The sequence below is a fragment of the Brassica rapa genome, chromosome A07, assembly GCF_000309985.2.
Source record: "Brassica rapa cultivar Chiifu-401-42 chromosome A07, CAAS_Brap_v3.01, whole genome shotgun sequence".
Taxonomy (NCBI): Eukaryota; Viridiplantae; Streptophyta; class Magnoliopsida; order Brassicales; family Brassicaceae; genus Brassica; species Brassica rapa.
The window spans coordinates 28,297,487-28,320,232 of NC_024801.2; the positions used below are offsets into that span (position 1 = coordinate 28,297,487).

A 22,746-nucleotide genomic window follows, 5' to 3' on the forward strand; every position below is an offset into this window, starting at 1 on the left:
TATAATAGATCATGTCAACCAAAAAAAAGGCTCAGCTTAATTGATTTTAATCTCCTTCTCTCATTCTAGCCCAGTTAATTTGTGTGCATGACTTCTGATTGTGGAAGTTTTGAACATTTTAAAACGTAGGAAAAAGAAAACAGATTCTAAATTGGGTCTCTGAGTCTTAACAAGTTCCAAACGTTTTACAGAATCAAGAATGGCATCATCAAGTTCCATGTCTTCAGTGTACCTGATAAAAGTGACTAAGATGACTTGACATGCTTCCAAAATCATATATCGTTTATACTGTTATATCATAGACAGTAAAAGCTTATCACCTCTTCTCAAGAGCCATTCGAAACATTCTTTCCCATGGCCGAAGCTTTCCATGAGAAGTAAGAGCCAGACGGATCCACCTAATGAAATTCTGATGTTAAGATGTCTTTAAAGACAAGCAATAATGATTATATATCTTTTTAATGTTGAACATAACTGACACAACTGTGAACCCTTGTCATCATACCCAGCCACTAGTAGAGAAACTCCAAACGGCCTCACACCACTATTACACAAAGGACAAGGAAACCGAAATTAAAAGAAAAGTTCAGTAGTCTAGCTTATGTGTACAGTTTTGCTTTAACATTTTCGCATGCCATATCAATCTTAAATCTATGAGCTACTAAGAAACTCTTCTTAACCCGGTTGAGTGTATTGGGAGGATGTAATCATATAGATTTTGAATTGTATTGACCCTATGCGTACCGAGTCTCTTCATCTTCCTCATTTTATACATATCCACAAGTGCACAAAATGACATAAAAAAATCGAGTAAAATATCCAGATATATTACTCAAAAGAATAAGCATCACACTCCTAATCGATTGGAATTAATTTTTTTTATCCTTATTGTTATAAACATACATTAGTATATGCATATGTATATATATATGAGTATGTACATGCGTATGTATGTGTATATGCATGTATATGTATATATGTATGAATATATGTATGAATATATTAGTTAAGATTAGGGTTAGGGTTTAGGGTTAGAGTTTAGGGTTAGGATCAGGATTTAGGATTAGGATCAGGATTTAGGGTTAGGAATAGGGTTTAGGGTATATTCGTATGTATAGATGTATGTGCGTATATGCGTATCTATATATGCATATGCGTAAGTTTAGGTTTATAGTTAGGATTTAGGTTTAGGGTTAGGAATAGGGTTTAGGGTTAGAAATAAAGTTTAGGGTATATTCATTTGTATATATGTATGTGCGCATGTATATGCATATCTATATATGTATATGCGTACGTATAGGTTTAGGTTAGGATTTTGGTTTAGGGTTAGAAATGGGGTTTAAGGTTAGGAATAGGTTCTAGGGTTTAAGGTATATTTATCTGTATAGATATATGTGCGTATATGCGTAAGTATATGCATAAGTATAGGTTTAGGGTTTAAGATTAGGGTTTAGGGTTACGAGTTAGGGTTAGGAGTTAGGGTTAGGGTTAGGGTTAGGGTTAGAAATTAGGGTCAGGGTTAGGGTTATGTTTTAGGGTTAGGTATTAGGGTCGAGGGTATATTCATATGTAGATGTATATGCGTAAGTATAGGTTTAGGGTTTAGGGTTAGGAATTAGGGTTAGGTTAGAGTTAGGGATTAGGGTTAAGAATAGGGTTTAGTTAGAAATACAGTTTAGGGTATATTAGTATGTATATATGTATGTGCGTATGTATAGGCGAATCTATATATGTATATGCGTATATATATATGTATATATGTATATGCATAAGTATAGGTTTAGGGTTTAGGATTAGGGCTTAGGGTTAGGAATTAGGGTTAGGAATTAGGGTTTAGGGTTAGAATTAGGGTTTAGGGTTAGGAATTAGGGTTGGGTTAGGAATTAGGGTTAGGAATAGGGTTAAGGTATATTTGTCTTTAAATATATATGTGCGTATATGCGTATATATATATATATATGCATATGCATATAATATAGGTTTAGGGTTCAGGATTAGGGTTTACGGTTAGAAGTTAGGGTTAGGGTTAGGGTTAGGGCTTAGAGTTAGGAATTAGGGTTAGGGTTAGGAATTAGGGTTAGGGTTTAGGGTTGAGGGTATATACGTAAGTATAGGTTTAGGGTTTAAGATTAGGGCTTAGGATTAGGAGTTAGGGTTAGGGTTTAGGTTTAGGAATTAGGGTTAGGGTTTACGGTTAGGGTTAGGGTTGGGGGTTTAGGGTTAGGAATAGGGTTTAGGGTTAGGAATTAGGGTTAGGGTTTAGGGTTGAGGGAATATACGTATGTATAGGTTTAGGGTTTAGGATTAGGGTTCAGGGTTAGGAATTAGGGTTAGGGTTTAGGGTTGAGGGAATACGTATGTATAGGTTTAGGGTTAGGGCTTAGGGTTAGGAGTTAGGGTTAGGGTTTAGGTTTAGGAATTAGGGTTAGGGTTTAGGGTTAGGAAAAGGGTTAAGGTATATTTGTCTGTATTAATATATGTGCGTATATGCGTAACTATATATATATGCGTAAGTATATGCATAAGTATAAGTTTAGGGTTTACGATTAGGGTTTAGGGTTACGGTTTAGGGTTAGGAGGTAGAGTTAGGGTTCAGGGTTAGAAATTAGGGTTAGGGTTTAGGATTAGGGTTAGGGGTTAGGGTTTAGGATTAAGGTTTAGGGTTAGGGGTTTAGGGTTAGGAATAAGGTTTAGGATTAGGGTTAGGGTTAGGAATTAGGGTTAGGGTTAAGGTTTAGGGTTAGAGTTCAGGGTTAGGAGTTAGGGTTAGGGTTTGGGTTAGGGTTTAGGGTTGAGGGTATATACGTAAGTATAGGTTTAGGGTTTAGGATTAGGGCTTAGGGTTAGGAGTTAGGGTTAGGGTTAGGGTTTAGGTTTAGGAATTAGGGTTAGGGTTTAGGGTTAGGAATAGGGTTAAGGTATATTTGTCTGCATAGATATATGTGCGTATATGCGTAACTATATATATATGCGTAAGTATATGCATAAGTATAAGTTTAGGTATAAGTTTAGGGTTTAGGATTAGGGTTTAGGGTTAGGAGGTAGAGTTAGGGTTCAGGGTTAGAAATTAGGGTTAGGAATATGGTTTAGGGTTTAGAATTAGGGTTTAGGGTTAGGAGTTAGGGTTTAGGGTTAAGGTTTACGGTTAGGGTTAGGGTTGGGGGTTTAGGGTTAGGAATAGGGTTTAGGGTTAGGAATTAGGGTTAGGGTTTAGGATTAGGGTTAGGGTTTAGGGTTGAGGGAATATACGTATGTATAGGTTTAGGGTTTAGGATTAGGGTTCAGGGTTAGGAATTAGGGTTAGGGTTTAGGGTTGAGGGAATATAGGTTTAGGGGTTTAGGTTTAGGAATTAGGGTTAGGGTTTAGGGTTAGGAAAAGGGTTAAGGTATATTTGTCTGTATTAATATATGTGCGTATATGCGTAACTATATATATATGCGTAAGTATATGCATAAGTATAAGTTTAGGGTTTACGATTAGGGTTTAGGGTTACGGTTTAGGGTTAGGAGGTAGAGTTAGGGTCAGGGTTAGAAATTAGGGTTAGGGTTTAGGATTAGGGTTTAGGGTTAGGAGTTAGGGTTAGGGTTTAGGATTAGGGTTTAGGGTTAGGGTTAGGGGTTTAGGGTTAGGAATAAGGTTTAGGATTAGGGTTAGGGTTAGGAATTAGGGTTAGGGTTAAGGTTTAGGGTTAGAGTTCAGGGTTAGGAGTTAGGGTTAGGGTTTGGGTTAGGGTTTAGGGTATATACGTAAGTATAGGTTTAGGGTTTAGGATTAGGGCTTAGGGTTAGGAGTTAGGGTTAGGGTTTAGGTTTAGGAATTAGGGTTAGGGTTTAGGGTTAGGAATAGGGTTAAGGTATATTTGTCTGTATAGATATATGTGCGTATATGCGTAACTATATATATATGCGTAAGTATATGCATAAGTATAAGCTTAGGTATAAGTTTAGGGTTTAGGATTAGGATTTAGGGTTAGGGTTTAGGGTTAGGAGGTAGAGTTAGGGTTCAGGGTTAGAAATTAGGGTTAGGGTTTAGGGTTAGGAATATGGTTTAGGGTTTAGAATTAGGAGTTAGGGTTTAGGGTTAGGGTTTACGGTTAGGGTTAGGGTTGGGGGTTTAGGGTTAGGAATTAGGGTTAGGGTTAGGGTTTAGGATTAGGGTTAGGGTTTAGGGTTGAGGGAATATACGTATGTATAGGTTTAGGGTTTAGGATTAGGGTTCAGGGTTAGGAATTAGGGTTAGGGTTTAGGGTTGAGGGAATATACGTATGTATAGGTTTAGGGCTTAGGGTTAGGAGTTAGGGTTAGGGTTTAGGTTTAGGAATTAGGGTTAGGGTTTAGGGTTAGGAAAAGGCTTAAGGTATATTTGTCTGTATTAATATATGTGCGTATATGCGTAACTATATATATATGCGTAAGTATATGCATAAGTATAAGTTTAGGGTTTACGATTAGGGTTTAGGGTTACGGTTTAGGGTTAGGAGGTAGAGTTAGGGTTCAGGGTTAGAAATTAGGGTTAGGGTTTAGGATTAGGGTTTAGGGTTAGGAGTTAGGGTTAGGGTTTAGGATTAGGGTTTAGGGTTAGGGTTAGGGGTTTAGGGTTAGGAATAAGGTTTAGGATTAGGGTTAGGGTTAGGAATTAGGGTTAGGGTTAAGGTTTAGGGTTAGAGTTCAGGGTTAGGAGTTAGGGTTAGGGTTTGGGTTAGGGTTTAGGGTTGAGGGTATATACGTAAGTATAGGTTTAGGGTTTAGGATTAGGGCTTAGGGTTAGGAGTTAGGGTTAGGGTTTAGGTTTAGGAATTAGGGTTAGGGTTTAGGGTTAGGAATAGGGTTAAGGTATATTTGTCTGTATAGATATATGTGCGTATATGCGTAAGTATATGCATAAGTATAAGTTTAGGTATAAGTTTAGGGTTTAGGATTAGGATTTAGGGTTAGGGTTTAGGGTTAGGAGGTAGAGTTAGGGTTCAGGGTTAGAAATTAGGGTTAGGGTTTGAGGTTAGGAATATGGTTTAGGGTTTAGAATTAGGGTTTAGGGTTAGGAGTTAGGGTTAGGGTTAGGGTTAGGAATAGGGTTTAGGGTTAGAAAAACGGTTTAGGGTATAGTCGTATGTATTTATGTATGTGCGTATATATATGCGAATCTATATATGTATATGCGTATCTATATATGTATATACGTATGTATATACGTAAGTATATGTGTATCTATATATGTATATGCGTAAGTATAGGTTTAGGGTTTAGGGTGCAAATATACGTTTAGGGTTTAGGTTAAGGTTTAGGGTTTGGATTAGGGTTTAGGATTAGTGATATGGTTTAGAGTATATTCTTATGTATATATGTATGTGTGTATGTATATGCATATCTATATATGTATATGCGTAAGTATATGCATAAGCATATATGTTTATGTATGTCTACGAAATTTATGTTTGACCAAAAAAAGATCATATTTTGTTAATTTTAATTAATAATGTTGTAAATATTATGTAATATATGATTGGAATAATGCAAAATATTATTTATTTGTCTGTTTTTATATTTTTCAGCAAAATTATTTATCAAAGTTAAAAACTAATTATGCCATGTACTATTTCAAAATTATTTTATTGTTCAGCTACCTTTTTTTTTTGGTCAACTTTTAATTTCATTACTTTTTTTTTTGGTAAAATGTTAAGATTTATACTATTTTTAGGTTTTTTCTATACAATGTTGCCAAGGCAATTTATTACAGCAAACAAGAACCACAATAATTTTCCAAAAACAAAAAAAGACCATCAAAGTGGTCTAGTACAAGAGAAATAGAATTGCAGCAGAGAGCTAGTGGAGGCAGATCTTACCAGAACAGAGAGAAGACGGTCTCGAATGAGACGATCCAGTGAAACACGAAGAGCAGCAGGGGGTGTTGCAGTAGAGATAAAAATCCTAGCATTTCTCTCCCTCCATATGAAATACTTTCATTACTTGAAAACATTTAAACAGAGTTAGCTCCTAAAAATGGGAGATCAAATATCTATCTAATGGCTAGTAAGATATAACCAAACATACATTATTATTTATGATTTTTTGCCAAAGTTGTTAGTAATTGAAAAACAATTATAGTTTAACCAAATAACATTAAATTTGATTTCAGAATTTGTTGATTTATCAGAAATTTTCATAAAATGATAATTTATATTTTTCTAGTTTCCGAGATCTTAAAACCGATTATATAAATTTACTAAGAAAAAAAAAGAAAATAAGAATGTAAATTTACTTGTGTTTAAAAAAATAGAATGTAAATTTAGCAATAAATAATTAGATTTTTAATCTATTCTCTACTTCATATAAAACGTAAATATAAATTAAATGATACTAAAATATTACAAAAGGAGAGAGTCCAAGACTGATAATTTTGTATATCAACGGTCGAATTTATATCTTAATAAAGCTTCGGTCACATCTTGTAATCATTAGTCATTACCAAAAAGGAACAAGATAATAATTAAAAGAACAGGTTTCAGACATATTGCATTTTGTATTAAGTTTATGTTTGAATTCAAATTTCTGATGACTTATAGTATGTCTGAATACAGTCAAAAAAGTTTAATGAAACATACTATTTATAAATCTCAGACAGAACACCATGTTCTATTTGTTGTCACAAATTTACACTATGTTTTTAAGATGAACCAAGCTAATATAAAATCTACTCTTCAAAGCTTGAAATGTTAAAAAGAACAAAAAATCAGATTGGGATTTCAAAAGTGTTACCGTTTATGGAAGCAGATAAGAAGATGATGACTCGGTGATATCTTCACACCTCTCTCTCTTGAGAAGAACCATCGTCTGAGAGCCGACGACACAAACATAACATAGAAGCTAAGCTAGATCAGATCGGAAGAAGTACAAACGTAGATACTCTCTCATGTATAAGAATCGAGGAAGGAACTTACGGGGTACAGACAGATCCAGAGACTTTCTGGCTGTCGATTGATAGACGTGTGTAGTTCCTCCCGCCGGTCATCATCTTGCTCTCCTCCTCCTCCTTCCCGATCTTCCCCGTCCGTCTCGTAGCTGCTGCGCTCTCTCTATGAAATCCACAAAAAATTTCAGTAACTTGAACAGTTTTTCGGTCTGTATATGTTAGTTTTTTTCCCGACAACCTCTGTATGTGTAATAAGAGTTGATCATGTCATAGAGATTAACAAGTATATATTGGTTATTAGTTTCCATTTGTAGCCGTTAGTATTAAATTTATAGCCGTTATATAAATGGTTACGTGTGTGACATGCGGTAGATTGATTTCATTAAACAATTTATTTTAATTAGGACTTAAATTAATAATAAAGTCGGTTTATCATCTAAAGCAAATGTAATTGATTAGGAAGAAACATGACAAGTGCTACGGATTCAAACCTCAACCAAGTACCGTTCCTTCAGTCTCCTTTTTAGTGCTCTGTTTTTTTGTTGCTAAAAATGCAATGTGACTTCTTTAACACCGGTGTATCCACTGGGGTCAACACATAGATTTTATAAAATATTTACAAAAATTTAATATTTTTATCAACACTAAAGCATTTGTATTAATATATGTTAAACTTTTTTTTATGGTACATGAGAATCATTCTGTTTTTTATCAATTAATTAGTAAAACTTCATAATACTAATAACCCCTACAAAATCACTATTTTCTTGAAAAACGGATAAAACAAAGGCTCTAAACCTCTTTCAACATCATCATATATTAATGTAGGATGCGACTATACATTAACACAATATTGTTATATTTTTTGAATTTTTTTCTAAATGGAGGGTAGAGTAGAAATTAGTATTTTTTAAAAAGTCGTCAAAACAAAACGAGGATATATAATCGCTAAAAAAAACTTATTCTTTTTCTTTTCGACGACTTTTTTTTATGACAGAAATATACCCTTATGAAAATATTAAATTTTGGTAAATGTTTTATATATTGAACCTTATAATCTTTAGTGATGTTTTAAAATTTCTAACCACATTCTACATTTGTATTAATGTATCTTAAACTCTCTTTTATAGTACATGAGCATTGTTCATAGTTGAAGACATCTATATACTAGCTAGCGCCTTTGATCGTGTTGCTTTTGAGTGGATTCCGAGAGAGAGGAACAGTGAGGCTGATATGCTTGCAAAGAAATGCATTATTGTTGTATGAATACTAGGTGGTTGTGGCAGGTTTAATGCCCCCACCAAACTAAGTTTTTTTAATGAATGAATGGCAGTTGTGACAAAAAAAAGGTGTTCTTAACACTGATTTGAAAGAGTCAAGCTGTTGGAAGAAGAAGAAGCTCAAATACTGGCTAAGCTTCTACTATTAGAGGAGTCATTGCCTCTTGTGTCTTAATTATTAGCATCTTGGCTCGTTAGGTCCATTTGTTCTTTCCCGGTTTCATCTATCTTTGGCGGTATTGTTGTTTGGTTATCTGAAGAGAGTACTGGAGCTGGAATGAACCCACAGCCAACTTAGAATCTTTAGTTGCTTGTTTGTTTGAAATTGTTTCAGTCTTTGTATAAACTGCCAACTATGTAATGGTTGATGCTACAAGTTCTAATAAAATCTGTTAAAAAAAAAAATCTTATGTAATCCAAAAATGGCTCAGGTTAAATAATTTTAATTTACTTTTCTCAGTTCTGAAATTTCACATGAAGAGATATTTTGAACTTATCTAAACAAATGAAAACAGATTCTAAATTGAGTCTCGAGTCTTTAACAAGTTCCAAAAGAGTTACAGAAGCAACACCAGCCACCAACAAGTTTGTGCAACCAGCAAGAAGAAACAAAAGATAGTACTGGGATTCAAATCCTGGTTTTGTTGCACGGCCAAGGTGAAGTTTACTCGACTTCAGCCAAGTAATCATCGATTTCTGCCGGAGTTAGCACCCTGCACATAATAACAACAGCCTCTTTTCAGACATTGTGATGGCAATATAACAAAAGATTCTTTGATATTTATTAGTTTAGAGACGTTACCTGAACACTTTGTCAGCACCAATTTTGCCAATCTCAATGTTTTTGCTTGAGATTTCCCCCTCAAATCTGTGAAACAGAGAGATGTTAGGATTGTAGAAAACAGAGAGAACTAAACTAAATTGAGTTTTAGGTAAAACGTCTCACCCTTCCTTCAATGTCAATATGGCAGTGTGAATGGCATCATCAAGTTCCATGTCTTCAGTGTACCTAATAAGAGAGACTAAGATTGTCATGACATGCTTCCAAGAATATATACTTTATTATTATTATTATATCACACTCACCTCTTCTCAAGAAATGTCTTAGCATTCGATACATTCTTTCCCATTGCCGAAGCTTTCCATGAGAAGTAAGAGCCAGAAGGATCCACCTAAGTGAAGAAAATGAAACTCTGATACTAAGATGTTTTTTTTTATAAAAGATAAGCAATAATGGTTATATATATATATATATCTTTAATGTTGGACATACCTGATACAACTGTGGACCCTTGTCATCGTACCCAGCGACTAGTAGAGAAACTCCAAACGGCCTCACACCACTATTACATAAAGGACAGCGAAAGTAAAAAAAAAACAGAAGCAAGATTCATAAGTAACTCTTCTTAACACTGTTGATCATAATAGGAGGAAGTAACCATATAGATTCTTGAATTGTATTAAATACCCTGATTGAGTGAACTCTTGCATCACAGTAGCTGTTTCCCTTACAAGTTGCGTAACGGGAATAGGTTCCTGCAACGATAAACCCCCTCAGAAGATTAATCATACATGCAGTAGTTCTATTAACTCCAAGAAAGTAGATAAGAATAGACACAATGAAGATTTACTTTGTACAATCGGTTATATTGCTCAGCCTGCTTCCTACTCTTTCGTACAAGAACTCGGAAATCAGGACCCATACCACTTCACAGAAGCAAACACCAAAGTTAGCATTGAGAGAGATACTAAGCACTCAAATCCAAATTTTAAGCTATAAATCCATATCTGTTTTATCAAAACAAGATGTACAGATAGCTGAGGAGAAGAAGAACCTGTAAACAACTCCAATGTTGGGAGTCAAATGCTGAATCTTTTGAACCTGAAACAGACATTAGTTACAGTAATTATACAACCCTATTGAAGTTCCACAAGTAGATTAAGCAGGAAAACGAGCTAATTGCAATAAAAAATTGATAAAACTGTAAGAAACATGATGAACACAGGAAACTTACAGACGCTTCATCAACCAAAATAGAGGGAAGCTTCTTTTCTGTTGCAATGACAACTCCGTTTGAAGCTATGCATTAAAGAAAAAAACAGTCATAACTACAAAATAAAATTCTTCCTTACGAGTCTCTTGTTTAGAGTTTTCAACAGGTCAATGACAACAAACCTTTGATTCCCAGAGATGTTTGGCCTGATCCAACAGCTGTTAGAGCATGTTCTATCTGAACAAGCTTCCCTGATGGGCTGTTGTTTTCATAAACCACAACCCAAATCAGATCTCCAAAGAAACCAATCTAAATGCAAGAAAAGAGATTCATTTCATACCTGAACGTAGTGAGAGAAAACGAGTACTGACTGTCTCCCATTGCACACCTTAAGCTTACCTCAAAAAAACCTGCAACATTGCAATTATAATATCATCTTCTAACAAATTTTCTAGAAAATAAAAATTAAAACTTGGAACCGTAAAAGGTGCTGAATCTGCTAAATCTTAAAACCCAATTACTATAACAAGATAACAAATCAGGATTTAGAGTCGGAAAGGAATCAAATCGAGCTCAACGATCAAGTTAACAACTTTATTATAACCCAGAAGAACAGATTACAATTCGCAATTTGGGTTCAACAAAGGAATGAACTTTCTATCGTAAAATACATGATAGCTTACCTTCGATGTACGGATCGAACAACGACGAAGGGAGAGAGAGACGAAGGAAGTAGTGAAAGTTAAAAGCTTTTGATTTCTTGTACAAAAGAGTTTGCACTGAGAACATTAAACGACGTCGTTACTAAGTTAGCACTTATTTATAAACGACGTCGTTTCAGTAAGTGACACTTATTAAAAATTACAGAATGCTCCAATAGTTTACATCAACTTATGTTTTGACCACAGTAACTCTCTCGCCTCAGACTCGCTCGGACACGAACACAATCGTCGCAAGACCTGGTCCGAAAAGTCGCTGTGCGCATCATCATCACATGATCACTCTCCATCGCTTCCTCCTTCTTCTCTTCGTCGTTGGTGTGAAACTGTTTTCTCAGAGTTCTTGAAGCATCTGATTACGCTTGTTAAATGTCACTTGCCTGGTGTTGTTTGATTATTGGTGAAAGTTTACTCTTTTATTGAAATGCATTCAACGGGGAAGATAAATCCATTAGCTTTCATCAGATTACTCTCCACTAGTTCAAGTTTAGTAAGAAGAAATCACTTATCTGCCACCTTCACCACCAGGTGTTCGACGTTATGCGTCAATGAAGTAAAACAACGCGTTGATGGTGTTAAACTGAGTCCTTTCGAAGTTCTAAGAAAATGGGGCTGTAACGACGATGAAATCTCGAAGCTTTTCACTAGTAGACCGGCTTTGCAGAGAGCCAATGTCTCTCAGCTAGAGTTCAAACTCAGCCTTCTTACTCCGTTGGGCATCACATCATCCGACCTTGTGAAGATTGTTAGTTGCCGTCCCAAGTTCTTCAGCTCTCGTATTCACCTCGTCCTCGACGAAAGAATCAACTACTTCATCGACGTTCTGGGGTCAAAAGAGGTGTTGCGGAAAGCCATTATTAGGAACCCTTCTCTCATGTTGTATGACCTCGATGACAAGATCAAACCCGCTATAGAGTTCTACAGAGGGTTGGGGTTTAGCCAGGAGGATCTTGTTGCAATGTTGATGTCTCGCCCCACGGTGATTCCAAGAACGAGCTTCAACAAGGGAAAGCTCGAGTACATCCACAAAACTGGGGTCACCAGAGACTCCAAGATGTTTAAATACGTTGCAGCCATCATCGGGGTTACGAGGATGGAGACCATCCAAGAGAAAGTCGCCAACCTGGAGAAGTTTGGGTTATCAGAAGATGAGATTTGGGGTCTGTGTGGGAAATGCCCAATCCTTCTCACTTTGTCAGTTGAGAAAGTTCAGAGAAACATGACTTTCGTCGTAGCAACGATGAAACTCGCGGCTAGTTCCGTGCTTAAGCACCCTTTCTTGCTCCTCGCCAACCTCGAGACTCAGATAAGGCCTCGTGTGGATTTGGTGACGAGAGTCTTTGAAATGGGGATGAAGCCTTTGGTGGAAGATGTGAGCATTGCCACAGCGCTGAGGATGAGCGAGAAACGGTTCTTGAAGGTTTATGTGATGTGTCATCAAGAAGATGTTGTAGAGGAGTTGATGGAGTTTTATGAGAAAGCTAAAAACGTGAAACGGTTGGGTGTAGAATCTAAGAAGTATGTTCGTAAAGGATTCCCTTTTTGAATCTCTTTTTCTGAGTTTGTAACAATGTGTAGCTTTATGAGTTTGGACCTTCCAGTTTTTTTTGTAGGAGCTACTCCATAGTGTTCCTCTAAGCCAAGATTGTGGCTAAAATAAAGAGCTTTTCAGATTTCAAAACCATAATATTTTGTTCTTTGTAGTTTAGTTCGGTGTGCTAAAAAAAAGTAGTTTAGTTCGGTTAGCGCCAATGTTTTAAAATCGAACCAATCATGATGGTTGAACCAGGTTTGATCATGAACTGATAACGTACCTAGACTAAATCTAATAATTAGTTTGACTATTAATCAAATTGGATTTTGATAACGTACCTAGACTAAATCTAATAATTAGTTTGACTATTAATCAAATTGGATTTCAAAATTATTGAATTGGATAAAAACTATCAAAAATCTATAAATCAACCATATGAACAAAAAAAACTAAATTAATTTATAATATTTTACATTTGATTTTTATTAACATTATTAAAAAATTAATATATTAAACCAGCTTTGATCCAGTTGAATTGAATTGGAGCATAAATAATTATTCAGTTTAATTTTCAATCATGTTTTTGAAACATCGGTTTGGTCATCACATTTGAACACCTAACCAATTAGTTAAACCGGGCTCCTCTGTATCACACACACTGTGAAAACGCTAAGAATCACGTTTGTGTAACGGCCAAACACGCCTTAGTGGTAGCAGGTAGCAGAGGAGATCAATTGATCATTAATGAAAAGCTGGTAAGTATCTCTTGGCGTTATCCTTCTTCTTCTTCTTCCCTGGAGAGAATCAAGCTGAAAGGAGAGAACTTTGGCATTGTAGAGGTAATATGGCTTCGACCCTTTTCTCCAGAGCCTTTCTGGCTGCAAGTCGCCGCTTGATCACTCCCTCTCTTCTTCCGGAAACCACACTCAACCTCGCCGCGTTCCTGAGTGTAAGTCGTAATCGAAACTCTAATCTTAATCATTTCTCAACTGGACAGTGGTTTTGACCATTTTGGTTGCTCTTCTTCCCCTTTATTGCAGAAGAGATCATTCTACTCTCAGTTAGGCGCTCCCTCTACATGGGCTCGTCGAGCCATGGCTTCTAGTGGAGTTGGGGGGAAAGCTGGATACTCTACATCGTCCGTACCAACCAATGAGCCTGTTGTTTCTGTTGACTGGCTCCATTCTAATCTTAGAGAGCCTGATTTGAAGGTGACTGCGCTTCCTTTTCTTCGAGACTCTTGTCAGCTATGCTTAACCTTTACCTTGTTTATGTTCTGCTTCAGGTTTTGGATGCGTCATGGTATATGCCAGAAGAGAAGCGGAACTCCATCCAGGAGTATCAGGTGAGAGCATTAGAGTTGTGTTATAGTAAAGAAGCAAAATCTGTTTGAATAGTTTATACACTACTTGGATCCTCATAGACTTAATTCTCTTTTACAGGTTGCTCATGTTCCTGGTGCTCTCTTCTTTGATTTGGATGGAATATCAGATCGGTCAACTAGTGTAAGAATCACTATCTTCCCCCTTTACTTATAGTTCTTACTTGTGAGTTTTTGCTATAAAGGCGACCATGTAAGATAACTGTATGATTTTGGTAACAGTTGCCACATATGTTGCCGTCTGAGGAAGCTTTTGCTGCTGGTTGTTCTGCTCTTGGGATTGAGAACAAAAACGGAGTGGTTGTTTATGATGCTAAGGGGATCTATAGTGCAGCCCGTGTATGGTGGTGAGTTATTTGCTCTCCTTTGTCCTTTTTAAATCTCTTGGTTTGTTCAGTGTCTTTCCTAAGGTATTTAAAAATAAATAAAAAATTGATGGGTGCTCTTTTATTCTACTCTAAACAGGATGTTCAGAGCTTTTGGACACAACAAAGTTTGGGTGCTGGATGGAGGTCTGCCGAGATGGCGTGCTTCAGGTTATGATGTTGAGTCTAGTGCATCAGGTGATGCTATTCTGAAAGCCAGTGCCGCAAGTGAGGCTATTGAGAAAATTTATCAAGGACAAACCGTAAGTCTAGGAAGTATGGTTTTATGAGGAGTGAAGATTTTTCAATGTAACAGCTTTGTCTCTTTTGGTTCTGCAGGTCAGTCCAGTAACCTTTCAGACCAAGTTTCAGCAACATCTAGTGTGGTCACTTGATCAGGTTGGCATTTTCTGAACGGTCTTGTCTTCATATTGATGCGATTATGATTTCATTTTTTCTATGATCGTTCTGTCTATTGAACCACAAATTCAAATCCTCATAAGAGAGTCTAATCTATATCCAGTTTGTGGATCAGATTTAGAGTCAGTTTTCAGAATTTTCAATCTTGAAAACATCATTTGTGCTCTAACTCAGTAAATGTATACTTTAATTTGGTCAATTCACACACAGGTCAAGAAAAACATGGAGGATCAGACACATCAACACATAGACGCACGTTCCAAAGCCAGGTACTTATGATTTGCACTGATGAAATGCTCTCGCTAGAGTTCCATCTTTGATACGCTTGTTGTAACAGGTTTGACGGTACTGCTCCAGAACCTCGTAAGGGAATAAGAAGCGGTCATATCCCTGGAAGCAAATGTGTCCCCTTTCCTCAGGTAATCTCTAAAGGGCTCTTTATAACACACCTTCCTCCACTTCTATCTTCTGCATCTGAGTTAATCTGGTGAATTTTTTTTTTTTGTTTCTGCACTGCAGCTGCTTGATTCTTCTCAAACACTCTTACCAGCAGAAGAAGTGAAGAAACGATTTGAACAAGAAGGTAGTAAACTGTTTCCTCTCTACTTGAAGAATGAGTTTTCGCCTTATGAACCAAGTCTTAACATCCTAAAACTTTTTTGGTGTAGAAATCTCACTGGACAAGCCTATTATGGCCTCTTGTGGCACTGGGGTAACAGCTTGCATCCTGGCTATGGTAATTAACTAACTTCATCCACCACTTTTATTTGAGATTATATAATGTAAAACGGTGGAGAGGAGTCTGACTTGGTCTCTTGCTCTCTTAGGGGCTTCACCGACTGGGTAAAACCGATGTGCCAGTCTATGATGGCTCCTGGACTGAATGGGCAACAGAACCAGACTTGCCCATGGAAGGAGCTGAATCTTCTTCATGAAATGTCCTTGGAAAGGCTACTAGCAACAAGATTAAAAGCCACATTGGCCACATACAATGAGACCCATGGTGTTTTTAACTTGCAATAAATCACTATTATTCAATTGCTTTGCTTAGAATCTGCCTCAAGTGAAAGAGGACTGTGTTTCTAGAACATGAATTTTTTTTATTCCTCTGTCAGATGGCAAAAGGTTATTATTCTGTCTTCTTTGATCATGAAACAGAGATGGACTTAATATTACTATAATTGTAAGACAGAGAACACAACAAGATGACCGCGTGGCCTAATTGATAAGGCGCTCGCCTCCGGAGCGGGAGATTGTGGGTTCGAGTCCCACCGTGGTCGCATGTTTGCCTTTTTTTGCGCCTTCCATGTTCGTATTAAAAGCATATGAAGGTTATTGTACGTAGACATGTCGTTTGTGTGACTAACATTAACATGACGAGAAAAGACCCGTAGATTACTTTATTCATCAACTTCTGATTCTTAAACAAACACTAACGTGAAAAGACAAGTATAAACACATACTTTACATTATAGAAACAAGAGATTTAGCCAGTGCCAGTAACACCAAGATCCTGCTTCTTGTCGTCCTTACCAGCGCCAAAGACAGGTCCACCTAGACCAGCAGCTTCAGGAACCTTGTCTTCTTGCTTATCAACTTTAATTCCACCTTCGTCTTCCCTTGACCTTAAATCAAGCTTTGTCTTGTTCTGTCCTCCTTCCACCGACTCGTACGTTGTCGCCGTCTTTGATCCCATCGGCTCTGCTCCTTGCGCTCCCGACATTGTTAAACTGTTATCTCATCTTTATCTGTCTCCACCAAAGCTTATATATACACTAATGCAATATTCTTGAAACTCAACACCTGGCCAAGGAGGTGTTACACCTGGCAGTTTTGTTACGTGTCCTGGGTGTAGTGTTGTCTCAAATTATTTATTGGAGCTTGTTTAAAAAATCATTAACTATATATTTAACAATGTTATAAATTAGTTTAAAAATTTTATAACTCTATTTTCCTAAAATTATAAACTCTAAATTTAGTACTATAAAATTAATATTTTAGACCACTAATTATATGTTTAATTTCAAATAAAAATTTTTTTTTTTATTTCCACTCGCTCATGCAATTAGACTGCCTCGATCCTTATCATCTGTTGGATTTGCGTTTCTTGATGTGTTCTCGAACGTTCCTCATAAAGAACCGTCTTATCACGGGTACTTCACACTGAGGAGGCTCTTCACTGTTGGAGCCAACCAGTTTCTCTGTTATCGATGTTCCATGCAAGTCCAAAGCCTTCATTGTTTTGCCTCCAGCGAGGTTAGGAGACTCGGTGACATTAACGCAACCGCGAAGATTCAAGTACTTAAGCTGTCCCAGTTTCTTCACCGTTGGAGGAAGGGTCATGAGCTTGTCACATCCAGACATGTTCAAGTAACGGAGCTCTGACTTGTCCCCTATCGTCAGAGGCACTTCTTGTATACCCGTCTTGTTCAGATTCAACCATCTTATACTCCTTCCGAGTTCTGGGAACGATATGACGTTAGGACAGTTTGCGAGGCCAAGATCGTTGAGGAACTTTAGGTTCTTGATACACTCTGGGAGATTCATCAGTCTCTTGCAGCCAGAGAGATGTATATCTCTGAGACGAGTGAGACGTTCGATTGATGGTGGTACTTGTTGGATAGATGTCTCGTTGAGAAGCAGCTTCTCGACGGTTTCTGAGATGAATGGGAACTCTTCTAGGCTAGAGCACCCGTTTAGATGTAGAGACCTGAGGGATTTTAAGTTGATGTTGTTTGGGAGGCTTTTTAGATTCTTGCAGTTGCTCAACTTGAAGTGGACGAGTTTGTTGAGTTGTCTAAGAGATGAGTCAGGGATCTCCACCAAGTTGTCACAGTTTGAGAGCTTGAGAGACTCGAGATTAGTTGCCTTTGAAAGGTCTGGAAACTCGTTTAGGTGCTTGCAGCTTATGAGGTTTAGGCTCCGTAAGTTCCCAAGATCTTGCTGCACCACAATAACATAGTTAAAGATTCATTCAAGAGGAGGACCATGCAGATGTGAAAAGGGTACCTGACTTCCACTCCAAACTGTTTGTATTGAGCTGTGAGAGAGGTTGAGTTCAACTAGAAAACTAGTACAGAACTGAGGTGGTAAAGACTTTAGATGATAAGCATCCCAGTGAAGATACCGAAGCGTAGGAAGGTATTCAAGACCATCTAACATCCTTGTTCTGCTCTCTTCAACGCTGGAGTTAGTGTAGAATTCAAGCAGCTTGAGATTTGGCATCTTCTTGAAGATCCCAGGGGTAATACTAAGCTCATTTCCTTCAGACATGTCTAAGAATATGCTTTCAACATCAATTGCTTCATCTCCCTAATGATTTAAACACACATTCAAATGTTCAAATGGGACATAAAGTGAACTTAATAAAGGTTCTATGCTTACCATATTGGTGGAAAAAACGTGATTGATATCTTCAAAATCCCACAGCATTAAACGTTTCCATGGCCTCTCATCTTTGCCTTCACATATAATTTCCTCAGCCATGTCTTGGAGCAAGTCATGAACCCACAAAAGTTTATTTTTTGACAAGCTAATCATACACTTCTCCATCAGAGCTACAATGCTCGGTCTGGTCGGTAACACTCGTCTCCTGGAAGACACGAAACAAAGGTCTAGTACTTTTCTAACACGGTCCATATACACTCCGTTGAAACAAAGCGCAACGTAAAGAAAAATCTTCTTTTCAATCTCATCCAACGCTTCATAACTTACTTTCAACGCCTTGAAAGCAGAGTTATCGCCGTTGTTTCTAAGTAAATCCAGTTTGTCTTCCCAAAACTTCAGCTCTCGACGGTATAGAGATCCCCCAACGACTTGAATAGCTAGTGGAAGACCACCAAGCTGCTCCACAACGTCGAGGGAGAGCTCTCTGTAGTCTTCAGATGGACGAGGCTGCTTGAAAGCGTGTTTGCTAAAGAGCTGAAGTGCTTGTGTAGTCCTCAGAGGCTTAACTTCGTAGATGCGTTCCACATCATGCTGGTCAAGAACACGCCTGTCTCTAGTGGTTATAACGATTCTGCTTCCTGGTCCAAACCAATCAGAGCTTCCAGCTAACTCTTCTAGCTGTTGTATGTCATCAACATCGTCCAGGACGAGAAGAACCTTCTTCCCTTGTAGTCTTTGCTTCATTACATCGGAATCCTTGTTCCATGTGTTCATGTCTTTCTTGCGAAAGATTTCAGACAAGATCTTCTCACGTAAATGTGACGGTCCATGTCGTTTAAACTCTTTTTTTACATTCTCTAGCAAGCAAGCACCATAGAACTCGCTCAAGAATCCTTTGTAGATGTATTTAGCAATGGTGGTTTTGCCAATACCTCCCATGCCCCAGATCCCAACCATTCGGACATCGTTGGGGTCTTTGCTCATTAAAGGATATATACTTCTCATGTGTGTACTCATCCCGATCCATTCACCAGTATCACTCGTAGACACTGCCGAGAATATTCTGTCTGAGAGATCTTGAACAAGCTCCTCTATAAGCTTTGACTCCTCGTTCCTACATGACAAAAAAAAGACATCATGCACATGCTCAGACAAAATGAAGATGTTGTGTCTCTATATTAATCAGTACTTGATGAATTTCATAAATTTCAAGGGCTCAGAGTTGGAAAAGTATAAAATATAACATAATTCGATAATATAATAAAATAATAATTTTTGTGAAAGTTTTTATATAGATATATAGTCCCAGTAAACATAAATTAATAACTAATGTATATAAATTATATAGTCCCAATAAACATAAACTAATAACTAATGTATATAAATTATACATAAATATAAATAATATATCATATATATTATTTTTTATTCATAGTAAAATCTATCTTTAATTTTTGAAAAACCTTATGGTTCCAATCAGCATAAATTAAAGAGGTTGTGTAAGAAATGGATCATCACCAGTTTCTTGAATCCCAGCCGGAGATGAATCCCACTGTGGCCATAGCTTTTCTCCATGACTCCACAGCATCTTTATTAGGCCTCTTGTCGTGTTCAGCGAAGGCCTTGGCGAAGTTTCCAGACTGTCTCTTGACATGTGAAGGATCAACCCCGAAGAAGACAGGGATCAACTCCATCTGCTTCTTCTCGACGCACTTGGTGATATGCACGAGCTCTTGTAAACACCAGCGAGAGGTGGCGTAGTTCTCGGATAAGACAACGACAGCGAATCTTGACTGCTCGATGGCTCCGAGGAGAGCAGGGCTGATGAAGTTCCCTCGCTGGAGCTCTGCGTCGTCGCGGAACGTGTGGATGCCGTTGTCGGTGAGAGCTTTGTAGAGATGGCTGAGAAATCCTTTCCGTACATCTGTTCCCCTGAAACTGAGGAACACATCGTACTTCCACAAAGGCCGGGACGAGGGTGACTGCAAAGATGGAGAACCATCAGCAGTTGTGGAAGTTACATGATGCAGAAGATGCGTTGGTTTTTTTCTCCTGTCAGAGTGAAGGAGTCGTAGTAGTCCTAAGCAGAAGACGATGAAGGAGAAAACGCCCCAGAGGAAAGTCAGAGCCATACGAAGAAGATAAGTTGCTTGCGAGATTCATTAATAAGTCACAGTTTAGGAAATGTGAAATCGAATAAATAAAAGTTTTCACTGTTCTTAGTGTGAGTATGGGGTCCACGCGGTGGTCCTGGTCGTTGAATTTTTATAGGCGACACTGATACTTGAATAAAAAAATTAATTGACTTTGAATATTTTTAGTTGTTCCGGCCTTTATATTTCTAGATATTTTTGATAATTTTTTTTTGTATTCAACATTTTTTAAGAGTTCGATATCAAATGTATAATTTGAAGGAAACTTATTTTATACAACATGATTTTCAATCCATAATATTTTTAGTTGTTTTCATCAGTTTTTTTTTTTTGACATCAAATGTTTTCATCAACTATATATAACATTTAATGGAATATAACACTTAGCTAAAAGTTAGATACACCACAATATTTATGTTTTAATAAGATAGATATGCCACATGCTTATAATGCCAAAATTTTATGTTTGGTGGATACATGCATCATCATCATTTTAACATGTTACATTGCATCAGTTATACACATCAAATCATTTTTATGGGAAATATATCAATGTGAGGGTGTCTAATTAAAAACTTAGGAGAAAATGAAACTGCACAAGATGATATGAAACACTAAATAAAGTATCTTTTAAGAACATGCAACATATTTCAAAAGTTTAAATTTAAGCTGTAAATATTTTGATATTATTCACTAATTCTATAGTAGTTTTTTTTCTTCAACAATTAGCTCATTCAAATAACCAGCGGTTATAATATATTCATCCATAAAATACTAAATGGTGATTATTTTTTATTTAGCAAATGCATAAAATCAAAGATCCGATCCGATATTCTTTACCTCAGACCATGAGCTTCCTAGATGGTGATTATGTTTCCGTCAACATAGGTTTCATCCAGGCGATCAATAACCAAAAACATGAACGCCATGGATGGAAAGACAACAAAAGAAAAATCTGGTCAAATGGTTTTGATCTTATATATGTTTCCGAGTCCACAACCTCCAAAACATTTTCTCAGTAACACTACATCACTCATCTCAACAAGATTTCCAACATGACATGTTGCAAACTTGCTTTCGTAGATAATTCTTTCTACTGGCTTGATTTCTAGGATTATATCATATGAAGGTTTGATTTTAAAAAGAAAGTGAGAGATTGTACTAATTTTGATACCACATCAGTTATCTCTTTTCTTTCTTAAATAGATTTTTCTCCAACCATATGATCATTTATATAGTGATCTTCCAAAAAAGTTATCAAATTGGTGCATATAATATCCATATTTATCTGTATGATTTTTGAATATCATTTTCTGCTGATTCTGTATAATCCCATCAATGTTTCATAACATTTTGATCTTGCTCTCCTTTTCTTTGCTCCTTGTAATAAGTTGCTCTGCAACATTGTAAAAACTCAAAAAATAGTATGAATTTTAACATTTGCTTTAATTTTTTCTTTTTTTGAAATTACTCTTTAGCGAGAGAATTCATTGATCAATTGATCACCAAGTCACCAACGACCAGTGTGCTTTGTAACCAGAGAAGCTGACAATTTGAGAGCTAATTGGGCATTTATAGAAAACAATGAAAGGCCCATTACATCCCTACGGTCGAAAGTGATTTGTATCCATTTCGATAAAGCGTAACATGTTTAGCCCATAGAGTTTTTATATAGAGACTCCTCTTTTACACATGTCCATGCAATGTACTACTAGCTACTCGTTTTTCAGATCACAACTCTATATCGATGGAGTCAACTAAGATGAATTCAGCACAACTAATATATATTCATTCGTTAAATACTTTATAGACTACAAAAATGGCCATTTCTTTATGCAATCATATAAAACTTGTTATGCATACGTAATCACACAGGAAATATTCAATACACACAAATAAATAAATAAATAAATCATATAAGGTGTGAAGCAGACACGTTTAGGCCACGGCAAAAGACAAAACGTGGCACCTTATATTTCTCTTGCGCTCCATACATTTAGATTATCATTTCATATGATTTTATGTAGGGTTATTTGGCTTCTTATGCGATATTGACAATTATTTACTTGCCCCCGAACCAATATCTACTTTGGATAAATATAATACTAATGGAGTCAGGTAAGGTGATGCAAAGTTTAAATATTAGTTGGAATCTACTAAAGAGAAGTTAAAAGTTTACTAGATTTAATTCTTGTAGTTGTATAGGATCATACTATTAAACTTACAGACTTGTGGTACCCAACTATTTTAAATAATAACTTTATGAATTGGATGTGGGGGCAGCGTAGAACTATTGAATGGATACAATTGTATAAATATGAATGGGTCACTTAACACCTAATAATAACACACAAGATTTAAAAGAAGACTCAGATTTTGCAATAATGGAACCATATCAATGGTAAGAGATCTCAACCTACCATCTTTCATAACATTTTCAAAGAAGATCCAAACAACAACTGTGATTATGATTATAGTATTGTTAACCTAATAATAATGCAAAAAAAAAAAATTGTATATCAAATGCCGAAATGAATCAGATATAAAGAATTATTTACTTTTAGAGATTGATTTCCAATTAAAGAAAAACTGTGAAATTAAATTTC

The 22,746-nt window shown here is 36.6% G+C and overlaps 6 protein-coding genes and 1 non-coding gene across 10 annotated transcripts; 3 read left to right on the top strand and 4 right to left on the bottom strand.

The window, feature by feature from the left end:
• Window positions 1–12: 12 nt before the first annotated feature.
• On the bottom strand, window positions 13–8,373 carry LOC103832396. 4 transcript variants are annotated; one of them, XM_009108392.3, is made up of 6 exons: window positions 6,936–8,373; window positions 6,754–6,828; window positions 5,841–5,963; window positions 476–544; window positions 321–398; window positions 13–232 (listed from the first exon to the last, which is right to left on the bottom strand). In XM_009108392.3, the coding sequence occupies exons 1-6, from the start codon at window positions 7,007–7,009 to the stop codon at window positions 61–63; spliced, it is 591 nt and encodes a 196-aa protein (XP_009106640.1). In that variant the 5' UTR covers window positions 7,010–8,373; the 3' UTR covers window positions 13–60. The 4 variants fall into 4 exon arrangements, with proteins under 4 accessions (XP_009106640.1, XP_009106639.1, XP_009106638.1 ...); XM_009108391.3 differs by having other exon boundaries at window positions 506–544; window positions 6,754–6,861; XM_009108390.3 differs by having other exon boundaries at window positions 6,754–6,861.
• Window positions 8,374–8,610: 237 nt separating this feature from the next.
• Window positions 8,611–11,004, bottom strand: LOC103832398 (proteasome subunit alpha type-2-A). Its single transcript, XM_009108396.3, has 12 exons — window positions 10,865–11,004; window positions 10,522–10,591; window positions 10,364–10,440; window positions 10,203–10,267; window positions 10,023–10,069; window positions 9,819–9,894; window positions 9,656–9,723; window positions 9,461–9,530; window positions 9,274–9,359; window positions 9,134–9,196; window positions 8,990–9,055; window positions 8,611–8,900 (listed from the first exon to the last, which is right to left on the bottom strand). Exons 1-12 carry the CDS (start codon window positions 10,968–10,970, stop codon window positions 8,852–8,854), a joined length of 843 nt encoding a protein of 280 aa, XP_009106644.1. The 5' UTR covers window positions 10,971–11,004; the 3' UTR covers window positions 8,611–8,851.
• A 69-nt stretch (window positions 11,005–11,073) lies between these two features.
• LOC103832399 lies at window positions 11,074–12,587 on the top strand. Its single transcript, XM_009108397.3, has one exon. It carries the CDS (start codon window positions 11,325–11,327, stop codon window positions 12,444–12,446), a length of 1,122 nt encoding a protein of 373 aa, XP_009106645.1. The 5' UTR covers window positions 11,074–11,324; the 3' UTR covers window positions 12,447–12,587.
• A 529-nt stretch (window positions 12,588–13,116) lies between these two features.
• Window positions 13,117–15,757, top strand: LOC103832400 (thiosulfate/3-mercaptopyruvate sulfurtransferase 1, mitochondrial). Its single transcript, XM_009108398.3, has 12 exons — window positions 13,117–13,383; window positions 13,475–13,645; window positions 13,720–13,779; window positions 13,877–13,939; window positions 14,038–14,162; window positions 14,281–14,443; window positions 14,520–14,579; window positions 14,811–14,869; window positions 14,938–15,019; window positions 15,120–15,183; window positions 15,269–15,336; window positions 15,428–15,757. The coding sequence occupies exons 1-12, from the start codon at window positions 13,279–13,281 to the stop codon at window positions 15,533–15,535; spliced, it is 1,128 nt and encodes a 375-aa protein (XP_009106646.1). The 5' UTR covers window positions 13,117–13,278; the 3' UTR covers window positions 15,536–15,757.
• A 50-nt stretch (window positions 15,758–15,807) lies between these two features.
• TRNAR-CCG lies at window positions 15,808–15,880 on the top strand. The gene has a single exon. It is a non-coding gene; the product is annotated as a tRNA-Arg (tRNA).
• Window positions 15,881–15,969: 89 nt separating this feature from the next.
• On the bottom strand, window positions 15,970–16,907 carry LOC103832401. Its single transcript, XM_009108399.3, has 2 exons — window positions 16,675–16,907; window positions 15,970–16,424 (listed from the first exon to the last, which is right to left on the bottom strand). Exon 2 carries the CDS (start codon window positions 16,321–16,323, stop codon window positions 16,087–16,089), a length of 237 nt encoding a protein of 78 aa, XP_009106647.1. The 5' UTR covers window positions 16,324–16,424; window positions 16,675–16,907; the 3' UTR covers window positions 15,970–16,086.
• Window positions 16,482–20,187, bottom strand: LOC103832402 (disease resistance protein TAO1). The gene is made up of 4 exons (XM_009108400.3): window positions 19,506–20,187; window positions 17,985–19,101; window positions 17,610–17,912; window positions 16,482–17,543 (listed from the first exon to the last, which is right to left on the bottom strand). Exons 1-4 carry the CDS (start codon window positions 20,117–20,119, stop codon window positions 16,686–16,688), a joined length of 2,892 nt encoding a protein of 963 aa, XP_009106648.1. The 5' UTR covers window positions 20,120–20,187; the 3' UTR covers window positions 16,482–16,685.
• Window positions 20,188–22,746: the final 2,559 nt, after the last annotated feature.

Bases quoted from the DNA above. Each gene is read 5' to 3' on its own strand.
- LOC103832396 (XM_009108390.3), bottom strand. From the start codon at position 7,009: ATGATGACCGGCGGGAGGAACTACACACGTCTATCAATCGACAGCCAG. The intron at 6,862-6,935 runs GTAAGTTCCTTC...GATCTAGCTTAG, and splicing joins TCTGGATCTGTCTGTACCCC to CTTCTATGTTATGTTTGTGT. The intron at 545-5,840 runs GTAAGATCTGCC...TTTGTGTAATAG, and splicing joins ACCGTCTTCTCTCTGTTCTG to TGGTGTGAGGCCGTTTGGAG.
- LOC103832398 (XM_009108396.3), bottom strand. From the start codon at position 10,970: ATGTTCTCAGTGCAAACTCTTTTGTACAAGAAATCAAAAGCTTTTAAC. The intron at 10,441-10,521 runs GTATGAAATGAA...TGAAAACAACAG, and splicing joins TTTTCTCTCACTACGTTCAG to CCCATCAGGGAAGCTTGTTC. The intron at 8,901-8,989 runs GTAACGTCTCTA...TATTATGTGCAG, and splicing joins GGTGCTGACAAAGTGTTCAG to GGTGCTAACTCCGGCAGAAA.
- LOC103832399 (XM_009108397.3), top strand. From the start codon at position 11,325: ATGCATTCAACGGGGAAGATAAATCCATTAGCTTTCATCAGATTACTC.
- LOC103832400 (XM_009108398.3), top strand. From the start codon at position 13,279: ATGGCTTCGACCCTTTTCTCCAGAGCCTTTCTGGCTGCAAGTCGCCGC. The intron at 13,780-13,876 runs GTGAGAGCATTA...TCTCTTTTACAG, and splicing joins ACTCCATCCAGGAGTATCAG to GTTGCTCATGTTCCTGGTGC. The intron at 14,870-14,937 runs GTACTTATGATT...TTGTTGTAACAG, and splicing joins GACGCACGTTCCAAAGCCAG to GTTTGACGGTACTGCTCCAG.
- LOC103832401 (XM_009108399.3), bottom strand. From the start codon at position 16,323: ATGTCGGGAGCGCAAGGAGCAGAGCCGATGGGATCAAAGACGGCGACA.
- LOC103832402 (XM_009108400.3), bottom strand. From the start codon at position 20,119: ATGGCTCTGACTTTCCTCTGGGGCGTTTTCTCCTTCATCGTCTTCTGC. The intron at 19,102-19,505 runs GTGATGATCCAT...TTTGTCATGTAG, and splicing joins GGCTGGGATTCAAGAAACTG to GAACGAGGAGTCAAAGCTTA. The intron at 17,544-17,609 runs GTACCCTTTTCA...ATTGTGGTGCAG, and splicing joins CAGTTTGGAGTGGAAGTCAG to CAAGATCTTGGGAACTTACG.